Raw genomic sequence first — 13,427 nt, 5'->3', positions numbered from 1 at the left:
TGGAACTTTATTTTTTAATTTTTAGTTGCATTTACTCATCAATGTGGGGTGGGGTTACACACACATGCCACAGTGCACATGTAGAGATCAGAGGACAGCTTTCAGGCATTAGATCTCTCCTTTCACCATTCAGGTGGTGAGGAACCAATGTGGGTCATCAGAATTAGCAAACATCTGAGCCCTCATCATCTCAGCCCTGCTGAGCCCTCTCACTGGCCCCTACTTTGAAATTATATGTATTTGAATCACTTTCACCACCACCCCTAGCCACTCCAACCCTCCCACTACCCCCTTTCAAATTTAAGACTCTTTGCTTTGGAAGTTTAAAGGAGCCTTGTTCACTCTCTCAGTATGTGAGACCTCCAGATGAGAGGACCTTATTGAAGCCACTTGGAGTCAGGGTGATGGCCGATTCACTGAGTTCCTCAGAGTTCTATATTTGATTCCTGCACGATGGTGGGGCATGGGCTCTTGCCAGTGGGCATTGTCTCATCAGTGCTGCTTACATCCTACCAAGCTAGGCTCTCCTCGTCCATCACCATTCTCCTCTGGTCTTGGTCCTTCTCTGTCTCAGGTGACCCCGCGGATACTGACTACACAGCTGTGGGCTGTGCAATCACTACAATCTCTTCCAACCTGACCGAAATGTCCAAGGGTGTGAAGCTGCTGGCGGCCCTCATGGACGACGACGTGGGCAGTGGCGAGGACCTTCTCAGAGCTGCCAGGACCCTCGCCGGGGCAGTGTCTGATTTGCTGAAGGCCGTGCAGCCTACCTCTGGAGAGGTGAGCCCTCGGGACACATAGTCACTTTGAGACGAGACACCTGCATCCCTTCAGATCCGTGGAGCTCTGGCTTCCTGAAAGGTTTCTGCCAGCCTCTTTCAGGGTAGTATTGAGTTATCGAAACGAGTCAGATCCTGTGGTTCAACCTCTGGGGAGGGTTGTGCTCCTACTAGGAACCTTCCCAAGAAGGGAATTTAATTAGATACAGCTAGTTACTCAACCCGCATGATTAGTACACAAAAGACACACATACAGGTTTGCAACTGAATTTCTGAGTATACCAGCTTGGATCTAATTGTGCAAGACTGATTCATTGCAAGTTCCAAGCACATCTGCCTGTTACTGGTTGATGAGCATTTCCTTGCATCCATCTCAGCAGGATTTTTTTTTTCCTCCTATCTGGCACACAACCCAAGATCTTCATTTGTGTGTGGGAGGAACTGATCTGTATGATTCCTCGCTATACTGATGTGTGGTGAGACTTAGGAAGAAATTCGTTTTCTTTCCAACCAAATCATGTTATCTGTTTGTAGCCTCGACAGACTGTTTTGACTGCTGCAGGGAGCATCGGCCAAGCCAGTGGCGATCTCCTGAGACAGATTGGAGAGAACGAGACGGACGAGCGATTCCAAGTAAGATGTCTGCGGCTTCCCGATCTTGGAAAGGAGTCTGAGTGATGAGTCTGACCTCAAAGGGAGGATGTATTGGAATACAAGCCCGGACTTCCTGGGGCTGTTGAGAATAAGATCAAAAGAGATGATTTGAGTAGTGAGGTCTTTTAGTGTCGGTTAAATGTATATGTTTTTAATGGAAAAACTCAGGTCACATATTATGTGTCATCTTCTAAAATACTTACGGAGCCTTTCTAGTTGTTCATTGGTTTCTTGAACATTTTATAAACAAAAAAGGTGGATAAAGCAGTCATGAACCCCTTTCTGTTGACTACCTGCCTCCATCCTTCCCATGCTCAGCTAGTCCTGTTTTAGTTTGTAGGAAGTGGTTTCTACTGGCCTCATTCTTTTTGTCATTGGTGTTGTTTTTATGTGTGTGCTTGCATGTGTGTGCACATGTGTGGAGAGGCCGGAGGTCAGCCTCTGATGTCCTTTCTCAGGATGCTGTTCACCTTCTCTTTGTTTTTGAGAGAAAGTTTCTCTCGAGGATTGTTGATTGAGCCACACTGGCTAGCAGTCAAGTGCCAGAGACCTGCCTCCCTCAGCCCGCCCAGTACTACATGCACCACCTTGCCCACTGAGTGAGATCTCCAACTCTGGCCTTTCCTTTTTAGAAAGTCTTTTCTAAGTTACTGTCTTCTTTAAAGTAGGGTCTGGGTATTTAATGCAGGCGAACCCAACAAGCACTTGATGACTGAGCTAAGAGCTTGCTGTGTGGTATGCGACACCCCGGCTGAGAAGCCATTTTTGTGACCCTTACTTTTCAGTGCTAGAGTCTTACACTGCTTGTCCTCTGCCAAGCAGCTGATGCTACTGTCTGCAGCTGGCTTGATTCCCCGCCAGCTTCACAACACTGAAGCTGGGACAAGAGCTCAGCTTGTCTGCCTCCTCCTGACCCCACAGCTGAAGTGTTGAGGACTTAGACGGAGGTGGTAGGCCAGGCTGAGCTCTGCTCATATACTCGAAGGCCAGGGCCTCTTATTCCTCTTTAAAGATCTCTGATTTCACAAGTAGTACATAAATCCATTTCTGTTACAATATTAAATTTCTAAGCTGGGCTTCTGGAAGAATCCCCTTATCTAAATCTGTCAAATTCATTGTCTGATGCTTCCATTGAATTCCACTGGCCTTGACTTTTTACTTTTGTATTTCTCTCATTTATGTGAACGTGTGTCACTGTGTACACGTGCATGTGTATGAGGGCCCCTCCAGAGGCCAGAAGAAGGTGTAACTCCCCTGCAGGTAGAGTTACGGTCCGTTTTGAGCCACCCACAGTCTGTGGTGGGAACTGAACTCAAGTCCTCTGCAACAGCAGCAAGCCCTCTTAACCACTTAGCTGGTTTTCGGCCCCTTTCATTTCACTTTGGGCAGTGTGGTCTCAGGTAGCCTCGGCTATCTCCAGGCTCACTATGAGGTTGACTTTGAAATTCTGGTCTTCCCGCTTTCCTCTACCTGCTGTGATTACAGGCATGCTCCACCATGACTTGCTTTTGTGGTACTGGGAATGGAACACAAGATGTTCCCTTCATACATGCGAGGCAAGCTCTCTACCAACTGAGCTATAGCCCCAACTCTGGCTTTACTTTTTAAAAAACTGTTTTCTAAATTATTATATTATAATGCAATATATAACTATATGTGAAACACCGATTTAGAAATTAGAAATCACAAAATTTCAAATGTATAAGAACTAACACTATACATATTACCAAATTCAGAAAAATAACATCTTTTTTTAAAAAAAAAAGATTTATGCACGTATATAAATACTCTGTCTTCATGAACATCTGTACTCCAGAAAAGGGCATCACATCCCATTATAATGTGAACTACTATGTGGTTGCTGGGAATTGAACTCAGAACCTCTGGAAGAGCAGCCAGTGCTCTTAACCACTGATCCATCACTCCAGCCTGGGGAAAAAAAAATCTGTTTATCAACCACTTGATACCTTAAATACATCCTTCCCACAATGCAAGAGGAGGCATTTTTGGCAACATCCCCTTTGAACACCTCTTCATTGGTTACTGACAAAATATTTTCTAGAAAGAGATTAAACAGTTTCCTCTCTCTTAGCTTTCCCTGGCATTCTGGCTTTCTACCTCATAGATGGCCACTTGTCTTAGTTAAGGTTACTGTGGCTGTGATGAAACACCATGACCAAAGCAATTTAGGGAGGAAAGGTTTATTCAGCTTCCACTTCCACATTGTAGTCTGTCACTGAAGGAAGCCAGGACAGGAACTCACACAGACCTGAACCTGGGAGCAGGAGCTGATGCAGAAGCCATGGAGGGGAGCTGCTTACTGGATTGCTCAGCCTGCTTTCTTATAGAACCCAGGACCACCAGCCCAGGGAAGGCACCACCCACCATGGGCTGGGCCTCCCCCATCAATCACTAATTAAGAAAATACCTTACAGCTGGATCGTAGGGCAGCATTTTCTCAGTGGAAGCTCCCTCCCTTCAGATGACTCCAGCTTGTGTCAAGTTGACATAAAATTATCCTGGATACCATTTTCTCTAGAATTACTGGGACAGGATGTGTCACATGGACTAAGTCATGATTATATGTGTGATGAGAAACTTACACTTTCATCCATATAGTGTCTGTGTCTCCTTCCTGTCCCTGTACTTGTGGGTTCTGGGACCCCAAGACCCATTCATGCCCTGAGGTGCAGTAAGATGTTCAGTATACGGTAGAGGCTGGGTCAGATCTCCATACTGTCTTTGTGCTGGGCTCACATTTTATATTGGTACAGGTAATTCTCCTAGGCAGATAACTCTTAGGAATTTGCTCTATATGAGATTCAGCTGCTAGCTTGCTAGGCTTCATTACCTTTAAGCACTCAATTTACTTTCCTCAAAAGTATTGCTTTCTGGGGATTGGAGATATAGTTTGGGCAGTAATGTACTTGCCATGAAAGCATGAGGACCCAAGTTAAATCCTCGGTTCTCATGTTTAAAGCCAGGCATACACAGTAGTATGTATTTGTAATGTCAGGACTAGGAAAATGGAGATGGAGGGATCTCCTGGGGCTCACTGACCTGCCAGCCTAGCCAGATTGGCAAGCCTATGGTCAGCAAAATACCCTATCTCAAAATAAACAAACAAAAAACAAGGTAGATAGCTCCTGAGGAATGGTACCTGAGCTTGTACTCTGGTCTCCACATTCATGTACACACCCAAAAACAATACTTTATCTGGTGTCGAGGGCAGTAGAGGAGATGCTGTGGATTCCCATAAGGTGTGCCACTTGCCCTACAGTTTTCTGAAGCTTTGCATCCTCTCTCTTCCCTGGATGGATTGATTGTCTGCAGTGTTCAGATGCAGACTCCGCCTCCTGTTTGTTTCTCTTTGGCCTTGCTAGGGAGGCAGGTTCAGGGACAAGGTGGAATGCACTGGAGAGTGGAGTCTTTAGGTGAGGACAAGTATGATAAGGTGATCTCCCCGGCCTCCTGCATGGCACTGGGTTTCCATTCTGGTTTTTTGTCCCAGGCTGGAGCCTGTCTTTGGTTCTGGATGTACTGCATGTTCCCAGAGATGACAAGGATTTGTTTCACACAAGCTACACATTAGTGGACTTACTGAAAACCTTGACAAAGACCTGGTCAGCTGTTCTAACTGCAGGATCCCGTTCTTCTCCTGTTTGTTTTGGACAAAATTAAGAGAAACAGAATTTCTTGAAATGACCCAAAGTCTTTTATGACAATCGTGGTTGTGGGTGACCCCGTCTCAGTTCCAGTGTGAGCAGATGGATTCGTATCCCATGAAGTAATGTTCTGATTGGCTCAGAAAGTTATGCTTTAAAGTCTTGCTAGTAATTTGTGACATCCAAATTGCTTTTAACCTGAATTCAGAGACAAATGTCCAAGATCGATGGGGGGAGGGGCATTGGCGTTGTAAGGGGAGGCATATTGGGAACAATTTTGAGAGTTGTGCAGCAGATAAGTGCCACATGACTCCTGAAAGTGTCATTGATGTTTTCTTGCACACCCAGACACTGTCACAGACCCAGGAAAGGCCACAGTAGATGGTTCCTTTAAAGCCACTTTATTTTTGTCCGTTTTAAAATCAACTTTTTTTTTCCATTTTATTACATTTGTGCCTCTGTGTGTGTGTGTGTGTGTGTCTGCGCGCGCTTTCCACTTTACCACTGCATACATGTGAAGGTTGGAGACAACTTAGGGAGTCTTCTTTAATCATAGGGTCCCCAGAGACCAACCTCTGGTCATCAGGTGTAACAACCAGCGTCTATTCCCTAACGAGCCATCTCTCCAGCCCAAAAATCAGCTTCTTCAGGCTCTTTGCTGCTCTTTAGAGTTGCCTAGGTCGCATGCATTTGTCACCAGTGTAAACGCTATAGGCTGGACACCATTTCTGATATATTCTCTCAAAATCTCTCATCGTAAAGACCCTATGGGTCCCCTTGATGTTTAGAACCAAACATGCTTTTTTTTTTTTTTTTAACATTATATGATGAATAACTGAAGATTTCTGACCACATATCCTCTGGAGAGAAGCTTTGATGTTCTCGCTCCAAGTAACAGTGGCCGGGATGCTAGGGAAGGCGTTTCTAAATCACTTAAGCTGCTTTCAACATTTGCGGCACTGAAGTAAATTAAATGTAAAAGTGGTTCCTCTTCAGGCCGGGTGACAGACCTGGCCGTTGTAATCAAGGGATCCTCCCTCCTGCAGGAGGATGCCCTCCATAAACAGCTTTAAGTTCTCAGCAGCGCTGGCATCCTTTGCTAGATAAGCTTGTTGTTGTTTTGAGATAGGGTTTCATGTGGTCTGAGCTGGCCTACCAGGTTAGCTCAAGACAACCTTGAACCTTGGGTCTCTTGCTCCACCTCCCAAATTCTGGGATTACAGGAAGGCACCACCATTGCTGGTTCATAGACATGGCACCCAAGGCTTTGCCTCCACTGGGCAAGTAGTCTCCCAACTGAAGCATCCACACCACACCACACCACACCACACCACACGACACACACACACACACACACACACACACACACACACACACACATACACACACACACACTCCCCATCATCTTGCCGATAGTTTATTTATGCAAGTTCCCTTCTACTTTGCATAATCCAATCCCTATGCAGAAGGTTCCAGACACTGAGAATAAGTTATATTCAGAGCAGTCTTTGTCTCTCCAACTGTAGGACTCGGTGCCATCAATTTGTCTGTGTGTGTTATACGTTGCTTTCTGGAGGCGGAGGAGCAGCTGACTTTTAGATCATAACAAGCTAGGTATCCAAAAGATAAATTTTCAACTTACTCTGGGACATGACAACTTGGAGGTCATGATTTAATGCCTACCTACTGCAGGTGGTATTGGTGGCGCTGGAATATGTGTTCAGTTTCTCCTGACACCACACATCCATCACACGTATAAGAGTCAAGAATCAGTGCGAGAACATGAATGTGAATCAGCAGTTAAACCCTTCCTCTTTAAGCTGTTCTATTTTCGTGTTTAAATTTGTGTGTGGTATTTTGGGGACCTATATATGTGCTCGGGTGTGTGTGTGTGTGTGTGTGTATGTGTGTGTGTGTGTGTGTGTGTGTGTGTGTCTTTGGTACGCATGCACATTATGTGTACATGTGAGTGCCAGAGTTCAATGTCCGATGTCCCCCTCAGTCACTCTCCACCTTATTTTTTGAGATGGTCTGTCTCTTGATGAGAAGCTCACTGATTAGAATAGGCTGGCTGACCAGTGAGCTCCAGGGATCTACCTGTCTCCGTCCTGACAGCACATTTCAAGCGTTTGCACTAGGGATCCAGCCTCAGGTCCTGGTGCTTGCACTCTAATGACTGAGCCCCTGACCTGTTTTCTGCGGAAACCTGTGCTACTTATTGTCTACAGGGACAGATTTGGTTATTCGATACAAGGTTTTTTTCCCTTAGTTTCTTGCAAGGATGAGTTGGCATTTCAAAAACTAAAGGGAAAAAAATTGAAGGGGTGAAGGTAAAAACCAAGTGGAGTTTTAATAGAAAGTCTGGGTGCACTCCACGCAGTTTTAGTGTTTGAAGGGTGATTTAAAAAAAAATAAATGAATGAGTAGCTTTGGTCCCCTTTTCTTAGGATGTTTTAATGAGTCTGGCTAAAGCTGTTGCCAATGCGGCTGCCATGTTGGTACTCAAGGCGAAGAATGTGGCCCAGGTGGCCGAAGACACTGTCCTACAGAACAGAGTGATCGCGGCAGCCACCCAGTGTGCTCTCTCCACCTCCCAGCTTGTGGCTTGTGCCAAGGTAAGCCAGCTGGCATACCTCCCTTCCTACAGTGCCATATACTCTTACCTGCCACCATCGTTAAGTAGCCTGAGGTCTGGAGCTTGCTTCAGATGGCTTCTTTGGGGAGACATGATAGAATTTTTGTTTGAGGTTTTTTTTGAGGAGGGTTGTTTTGTTTTTAGTGGGAGTGGTTGGGAGGTTGAGACAAGGTCCTCACTATGTCGCGTGGTTCTCTTGGAGCTATCTGTGGAGACCAGGCTGGCCTTGAATTAACAGAGGTCTGTCTGCTTCTGCCTCCCCAGTGCTAGAATCAAAGTTGTGCACCACCACACCCAGCCAGCCGTGCTAGGATTTTAGTATAAGCTGTCTAATTCTGTTTTTGTTGTTGGCTCACCTGATGTTAGATGCGCATTGCTGTGTCTCCCTTTGGGCCTCTCAAGGCATCTTATTTCAGTGCATAAAAGAGGCTTTGCAGTGGGTGCCACAGTATCGTACAGGGGTTCATACTGAACCCACAACTTCTTGGGGAGGCCTAGTCGTCCTCGCTGTGAATGGCTCCAGGGTGCATTCCTTGTGTCAGAGCCATGTGATTGGGTTTGCCCAGCAGTTCTGCACACTGAGCACCATTCATCTTCATTTACTGATGAGGAGCCTGAGGTGACTCGGTGTGCGTGAGGAGCTTTCAGTCATGGAAATAAGCAGCAGCACTGGGGTTATGACTCAGACCTGCCTGACTTCAGGTGCCCTTGCATTCCATCATGCATATCTGCTTCTCTGAGGATGGGGCTTCTGCTCCTGGACTTTCCATCTCCTACCGTGTAGATCTGTGATTGAAAGGGTGGCATTTCCCACCTGGGATAGGATTTGGAGCGTTCAAAGGCGTTCTTAAGTGATGCTCCTGCTGGTCCTGGAGTCCAAGATAACTGACGGACTTTCCCTAGTCTTTGAGGAGACACAGGCCGAGTTTCAGACGGCCTCTGAAAAATACATGCAATTCTTTTAGGTAGTCAGTTGCCTTATCTCATCCTAGAAGATTCACTCAGAGGAAAAGCATATAATTGGTAAATATCAGGACTTTGTCCTTATTTAAGTACTGGGTAATGAAGACTGCCGCACATGACTAATTAGCAGGATTTCTCAAATCACAAAGAAGGTGTCATAGTGTGGGGGGAGCCACATTGGATGAGTTGATTCCCTTTTATGTATGCTTAGTGAAGGTCAAAGGGACCTCAGGGAGATGCTGGGCATTCTGGAACACTGCAGCAAACCTCTCTGTATCTTTCCAGGTCGTAAGCCCCACCATTAGCTCTCCTGTGTGTCAGGAGCAGCTGATAGAGGCTGGGAAGCTGGTGGACCGCTCTGTGGAGAACTGTGTCCGTGCCTGCCAGGCAGCCACTGGCGACAGTGAGCTTCTGAAGCAGGTCAGCGCAGCGGCCAGTGTGGTCAGCCAGGCCCTGCACGACCTCCTGCAACATGTGCGGCAGTTTGCCAGCCGCGGCGAGCCCATCGGCCGTTATGACCAGGCCACTGACACCATCATGTGTGTCACCGAGAGCATCTTCAGTTCCATGGGTGATGCTGGTGAGGCACTGGTTTGGGAGAGGAGGGATTGGATAGGCGTGGGGTTTCCTCATGGTGACAGTCACTCTAGAGTAACTGGCAAGGACGGTCGTTCATCTTCCTTAGTCCAAAACTTGCATGCAGTGGCACAGAGAAAGATCCAGGAGTCCTAACAACTTCTTCCAGAGCCTCAGTTAAAAACCTCATCAGCATTTCATTATTTGAATTTATAGTGTTAATAAGTCCTTTTATCCCATACGCAGGATATAGTTGGTAAAGTCAGAGCAGCCACCCAGGGAAGCAGGAACATGTAGCAATCCACTAGAAGTCGCTGTTGTGTCCTGTGCCTGTCCCCCTCCGACCCCCACCCCCCAGGTCACTGTAGAGAGCCAAGAGGGCAGTAGATGGCCGATGGGACTCAAGGAAGGCTCTAGACCATGCTCCTGGTTAGCATTTCCTGGGGAAGTGTAGGGTGGAGCATTTCAATATACTCTAATCATGCTGTAAATTAAAATTAGATATGCAGTATACCCTTTCCGCCTGTTGAAAAGCCACCTGCTCTGAATTCATCAGGTCACTGTGCCCTCTTGGTCCCCAGAACTGACCGCTTGATTTTCTAGCTGATATGTGTAAAATGGCTGCTATGGTAAACAAGTTAGCATACCTGTCACCTCACAGTTCCTAGAACAGCTCTACCTTTAAAGGTTGTGTACAGAGAGACAGATGGAGGCCTGTCCAAATATAATTGTGTTATGTATACTGTGAATTTTTCCATACCTACCTATCCGTTCGTGTTTTGTTTTTTAATGACAGGATAGCATTCCACTTTGGAGGCATCATCATACACTTATCCAGTTATCTTTTTTCCCTCAGTGCTAGGGATCCAATCCAGGGAGGGCTCTGGCTGCACGCTGGGCAAGCACTCCACCACTGAGCTTAGCCTCCTGCCCTCTGACTGCATGTCTGTTAATAGGCATTTAGTTTCCGAGTTTGTTTTGCTTTTATAAAAATGTTCCTACATAGAGCCTTCTTAAAAATGTGTCTTCCCTGGCTTTTTGTGTATGTGGCCACAGTGCCTGTCTGTGGAATTGCCCAGCCTACGGATACATGGATTTTTGAAGTTTAAACTTCTTAATGGAATTTCTTCTAAAAAGGATTTTGCAACCATACCAACTGCCTGTAAGAGGTCCTCTGCCCCTTGCTTTTCCAGTGTCCAACCGTGCTTTATAACGAGTTCTGAGAGGTGGTCCTTTTGTTTGGCAGCGTTTACAAACAGACTCCCCTCTGTAGACAGGATCACCAGCCTTGAACGTGTGATACTCTGTGCTGGCCTGTGATGGCCTGGGATTCCAAGTGTGTGCCATACAATTGGATTTTTGCTGATGCTCTTCTCATTTGGGGTTTGTTATTTTATGGAAACCTCTTATTTTAGAATAGTTCTAGCTTTACCTTTTTTTTTAAGTTGCAGAGGTAGCAGAGCCCCATCTTTCCACTTCCTCCTGTGTCTGACATCTTCTCTAACTTGTGACACATTTGTCAAAGCATCTGTGGGCATGCTCCTGTTAACTACCCACAGTGCTCATATTTCATCAATTTTCCCACCTGTGTCTTTTTTTTTTTTTCTGTCCCACAATGCCATCGACGTCACCACGTTGATTTTAGCGTGTCTATATGTATAAAAGCTTGTCTCCCCTCCAGCAAACTGTGGGAGAGGAACCAGTCCTTTCCCTGGGGTGGTTTCACTTTTAACATTGCATCTTAATAGGCCTCCCATTTCCGAAAGAAAGTTGGAATAGACTTTCATGAAGTCTCAAGCACAGCAAGGACAAACAGTAATAAACAATCCAAACTGGGAACTGGGCAATGATGCCACACGCCTGTAATCCCAGCACTCAGGAAGCAGAGGCAGGTGGATCTCTGAGTTCTAGCCCAGCCTGGCCTACAGAGTGAGATCCAGGACAACTAGAGCTACAACACAAAGAAACCGTGTCTTGGGGGAAACAAAACAAAACAAAAACAAAAACAAAAAACAAGTGCAAAACAAAAAAACTCCTAACCAGGAACTGGGGGTGTAGCAGTTTGGTAAAATGTCTGGCTATCATGCAAGAAAACCTTGGGTTCAGCCTCCAGCACCTCATAAACCAGGCATGGTGGTGCTTGCCTGTAATCCCAGCACTAAGGAGGTAGAGGCAAGAGGATTAGGTGATCCTCAGCTGTATAGTGAGTTAGAGGCTGAACATGAAACCCTGTTTCAAACAAATAACTACAATTAAAAAAAAGAAAGAAAGGGAAAAAAAAAAAAAAAGCTTCCTGACTGCTGAGATCATTCTCAGAGTGGTAAATAAACAGCTCATACCTGCTGTCCTGTCCTCTAGGTGAGATGGTGCGCCAAGCCCGGGTGCTGGCCCAGGCCACGTCTGATCTTGTCAATGCCATGAGGTCAGATGCGGAGGCTGAGATCGACATGGAGAATTCCAAGAAGCTCCTGGCAGCTGCAAAGCTCTTGGCTGACTCCACGGCCCGCATGGTGGAAGCCGCAAAGGTAAGGCCTTTGGTCTTTAGGCTTGAAATGCAAACGCTGTTGAGTGTCAGGGTTTGAAGCTTACCTTCAAAGGTGAAGGATGGAGTATGGATGTCTCCTTGTTGCATGCTTGAGTGGCTTTGTAACACTGAACACACTTAGGATAGCAGAGGAGTTGTTGAACATGGGAAGGAGGTGCTGACTAGGCACAGACAGCAAAGCGCAGCCGCCAGTGCCGGCATCGTGAATTTTCTCATGGCTACAACAAAAGGGCCTGTGGAGAGTAACACAAGGAAGGAGGGGTTTATTTTGGCTCACAGTTTGAGGACACAGTCCTTCATGGTGGCAGAAGCAGTTGGTGCCTGGTCACATCGCAAACCTTGTCATGGAGCAGGTAAAGGCTGGTGCTCAGCTGCCTTTCCATTTTCAGTCTGGGACCCCAGGGTGAGTCTTCCCACCTCAATGAACTCAGTCTGAAAACTCCTTCACACACATGCCCAAAGGGTTGTTTCCATGGTGATCCTAAATCTCATCAAGTGGACGATCAAATTTTGGCATCATATTTTGTCTCAAAGGGAATAGAAGAGCATCCTCTCCCTGTATTAGCTTCAGCCTTTCATGACTTCAGAATCGTACATATCTAACTGAAACTGGCAAGATTCTGAGGACAGGCTCAGCTAAAGTACCATGATACAAGGGCTGTGGACCTACACAAAGGACACTGATGACTGCTACGTGGGTACCTACCATGCTCTTCTGCCAGTTCAGGGCAGCAGCTTTGCTCTTTGTGTACAGTTGGGCACCAGCTGTTTTTCTCAGTTCTCCCAGAATATTCTCTAAAGACATGATTTCTTTGAATGGCCTTTAGCGAACTTTCCTTGGGGGTCTTTTTGTAGGATATACACACCCCTATGGCCTCCCCACTCCCTTTCATCATGCTCCATCCAAGCCCTTGTTTTTCCAATGGAATCTTCACTTTTCATATTTACTTTTGGCCTTGAAATGTTCCAGCAGTGATGTGAAGACATGAGCCATCAAGATCTGTCATACCAGTTAGGGTCAAGTCCTCCTTGAGAAAGACTTTTACTTACACATTGTTCTCATATCTGATGGGGAGAGATTTATCAGAGCCTCTTTCTTCAGATCAGAAATTGAAATTGACTCATAATAGCGTACACCGCTGTCCGTCACCTTGAACATTCACTCTGTGTGCTGTTTTACTGTGTGTAGTTAGTTGTTCTTGGCCATAGTTCACACTCTGAGCTACGGAACTTAAGAGGTCACTCCCAGCTATATCCTGAAGCGGCTCACTGTTATCCATCTTGTGTCTGTCTGTCCCTCCCTCCATCCTTCTCTGATAAGGACTTTTCTGGTTTCTCCTACAATGAGATTGACTCTTTTTTGCTTATATTGACCTTTCAGTGTTTGACATAATAGTAATTCAAATCAGCAAAAAGGGAGTGTATTTTGGTTTTGTTGTTGTTGTTAAGTAAATGATGCCCATACAACTGTTCTTCCTCCTTGGAAGAAGATTTCCAGAGCCCTTTATCTTACAAGATTTGTAAAACTAAACTCCAAAATAGAAGAAAATATATTTCTTTTTACTTAAATTTTAGCTGATACATAAATACAAAACATATATACTAAT

At 45.8% G+C, this 13,427-nt stretch overlaps 1 protein-coding gene across 2 annotated transcripts in view; it reads left to right on the top strand.

The window, feature by feature from the left end:
- The window catches only part of Tln2 (talin 2), a 423,718-nt gene that overhangs the window by 287,559 nt on the left and 122,732 nt on the right, over positions 1-13,427 (top strand). For both annotated transcript variants that reach the window (XM_036191895.1, XM_036191894.1), the window contains exons 18-22: positions 575-783; positions 1,317-1,415; positions 7,549-7,716; positions 8,985-9,279; positions 11,634-11,800. In XM_036191895.1, the coding sequence (XP_036047788.1) occupies positions 575-783; positions 1,317-1,415; positions 7,549-7,716; positions 8,985-9,279; positions 11,634-11,800 (938 nt within the window). The remainder of the gene's footprint in view (positions 1-574; positions 784-1,316; positions 1,416-7,548; positions 7,717-8,984; positions 9,280-11,633; positions 11,801-13,427) is intronic.

This window comes from Onychomys torridus, chromosome 7, assembly GCF_903995425.1.
Source record: "Onychomys torridus chromosome 7, mOncTor1.1, whole genome shotgun sequence".
Taxonomy (NCBI): domain Eukaryota; kingdom Metazoa; phylum Chordata; class Mammalia; order Rodentia; family Cricetidae; genus Onychomys; species Onychomys torridus.
This window is presented reverse-complemented; position numbering and strand designations above follow the sequence as displayed.